A 2,971-nucleotide genomic window follows, 5' to 3' on the forward strand; every position below is an offset into this window, starting at 1 on the left:
TCTTTGATGTTTTGATTTCTCTGCGGAATTCTTTCGAAGCCACTCATCTACGTTGTGAGGGTTGGTTAGCCTACACGAGATGATGTATAAAGTCATTTAAACCCGGACGTACTACCTGGAAGCACATTGAAATGCACTGAGAGCGAGGGGACATGGGCACAAATATCTAACGCAAGTTCAGATATTTTCTTTCTGCACCCTAGAAGGTCATCTCGCACGTGACCCTCAAGAGACCACTGCCCTACGAGTCCTTCCAAATAGGCTTCTGCAATTTTTTTCTTTAAATTCAATAGAACTGAGGAGAGTTGGATTGGTATGAAAAATGCTTTTAGCTTTTGTTGTATACAGTGAGGACCATTTGTCCTTATGTTTGCCCATCATAAAGTAAAGGAGATAACTGTGGGGCAGTATTAAGAGCACTGGATTTGGACACTGGATTCCACCTCTGCCACCACCCAGCTCTGTGGCAGGGCGACTGACTTTCTGGAAGCCTTGGTTTCCTCGTCCGTAACCTCACACAGTGGTGGTGAGAATTAAATTTAAAAAGAGATTTGTAAAAGGGCTTCGTACCATCATTTATGCTTGTGTATAATGTGATTTATAATGCCTTATATAAGTAAAAGTGGAAAGCCTGTTTTTCACGGGTGGAGTGTGTATGCGTCCTCGGTAACAATTTTGGTTTGTTTCTTTGCTTCCCTTCTAGACTGCCTCTTTAAGCTATGTCCCATGAATCGCTACTCCGCCCAGAAGCAGTTCTGGAAAGCCGCTAAGCCGGGGGCCAACAGCACGACAGATGCCGTGCTGCTCAACAAACTGCACGTACGTACTGCGACGGGGCTGGCGGTGCGAGCGGGTCGCGAGTGGCCACTTGGGTGGTGTCTGAGTATGGTGGTGGGGACTGGTTGTGCAGGCCTCCTGCTCTAGCTGCTGGCTCTCTCGTGTTCTTTCGTAAAGGGGAGAAGGGGAGCTGACCCTACGGAGGGATAGATCCGTGTCATCGTGAGGTGTCTGGAGGGTTGCTCTTTCTCAGCCGCTCCCTTTTGCAGGGGTAGCTCTGAGTAAAGACGTGGTTATGAGCACAGACCCTGGAAGCAGACTGCCTAGAATGGAACCTGGCTCCACTGCTCCTTAACTGGTGGTCTTGGGCAAGTTATGTAGCTATTTTCCAACTCTGTTACCTCATCTGTAAAATGGAAATGACAATATCCACCTGAGGAGGTCATTGTGAGGATTATATAAAATGAGACATAAAAGGCACATGAACAGTGCCTGGCACACAATAAATGCTTTATAAATTTTGGCTACTGTCATCGTATAATATTTCTCCTGTTATTTGGCATGTAAGAGATGTGCTCATTCTACTGCTGATACGCTGTGTGACCATAGCAGGTTTTTGAGCCTCTCGGAGCTTGTTTCACCTTCTGGAAAATGATGACATAATCTCCTGCCACGCTGCACTCTCAGGCTGATCTGTTGGACGTTTTCTGAGATGTTTGGGAGGAGATGGCGTATATCCAACGCAGCGGTATCGAAACTGCAACCCATTTCCTATTCCCCTCACACACACCTGCTTTATTTTGCTCCCTGTCATTTATCGCGATCTTTCTAATATACTGTGTTTCCTGGCTGTCTTCCCCTGCTAGAATGTAAGCTCCGTGAGGGCGCAAGTTTATGTCACTTTTGCTTGTTGATGCGGCTGTCATACGAACGGCAGAGTTGGGCACATAGCAGGCAGCCAAGTGTTTCCTGGGGCTCAGTGATGATGGTTGAGGACCCGGAGTGTCTGTGAGCGCTGAGGAGCTCACGGGGTCATCTACCCAGCGTGCTCTGTTGCTGACCCGCACGTGGCAAAGTCCCAGCCAGCTGCGACGGGGAAGGTGGGGCTCACGTGAGGGGCTCCTTCATTGAGTGCGTATCGTTGCAGACAAGGCGTGAGAAAAGCGCGGGTTCCTCACCTGAGCTTACAGTCTGGTGTGAGGACACGGAAGCGGTCACTCCCGTTGCACCTAAAGTGAAATCCACACTTGCAGTCGTCGTCTACGAGATCGCACGTCCTGGGCCCTGTTTTCCCCACCGAGGCACTGAACTACACTCCAGCCATACGAGCTTTATTATTATTATTATTATTTTTAGCACCCTAGACTCTTACCAGCCTCATGACCTTTGTGCTCTCAATTTGTCCTGTTTAGAACATTCTTCGCCTGGCTCTTCCTAAGCTAGGACTTCTGCATCCTTCACGTCTGAGCTGAAGTGTCATCTCAGCAAGGTCTCTCCCCGCCCTTATCTAAGAGATGTCTTGCTTATTTTCTCCCTCACAGCTCTTTGTTTATGTCTTTCTCAGCACTGATCATAGTCTGTAATTATATTTAGCAGTTTCCTTGATTATCGTATGTCACTCTTAGAACGACAGCTCTGCAAGGTCAGGGGTGTCATCTCTCTTGTTCACTGCTGTGTCTCCAGCTCCTGTAATAGTGCCTGGCACATAGTAGGCACTTAAGAAATATTTGTTGAATAGTGAATGAGCACTGTGCATGCTAGGTGCTGGAGATGAAGTTGTCACAGTCTTAGCCCTCTGGGAGCTTCATATAGAATAAAGAGGTAGTGACAAGGTATTGTGACAAGTGCAGTATTACAGGACACACCACCCGAGGCTACTGGAACACTTAGAAAGGGCACCGATATCTGACTTTGCTGGAGAGGGCGTGTGATACAGTGGTCAGGAAAGGCTTCCTGGAGGAAGCGGAATGTGATAAGTAAGCCTCAGTCTAACGCACCCGTGGGATTTAGAAGGCAGAAGAAGAAGAAGAAACAATGGAAACAAAGACTTGGAGGCTAGAGATTGCTTTGGAGACTTTAGGAATTACATCATTATTATAATGATGATGATTATACCAGACATACTCGATCTCAGCAGACCCCTTGCACCTTTTTCTTAGCAAATATTGTGTAACTCTATGAACATGAAATAAAA

General features: G+C 47.1%; 1 protein-coding gene across 3 annotated transcripts in view; it reads left to right on the forward strand.

The window, feature by feature from the left end:
• ITPR1 (inositol 1,4,5-trisphosphate receptor, type 1) overlaps window positions 1-2,971 on the forward strand; it is a 304,534-nt gene that overhangs the window by 100,021 nt on the left and 201,542 nt on the right. For all 3 annotated transcript variants that reach the window (XM_012647244.1, XM_012647253.1, XM_012647261.1), the window contains exon 3: window positions 704-819. In XM_012647244.1, coding sequence (XP_012502698.1) covers window positions 704-819 — 116 coding nt within the window. The remainder of the gene's footprint in view (window positions 1-703; window positions 820-2,971) is intronic.

Source organism: Propithecus coquereli, unplaced genomic scaffold, assembly GCF_000956105.1.
Source record: "Propithecus coquereli isolate 6110/MARCELLA unplaced genomic scaffold, Pcoq_1.0 Scaffold107, whole genome shotgun sequence".
In the NCBI taxonomy this organism is placed as follows: domain Eukaryota; kingdom Metazoa; phylum Chordata; class Mammalia; order Primates; family Indriidae; genus Propithecus; species Propithecus coquereli.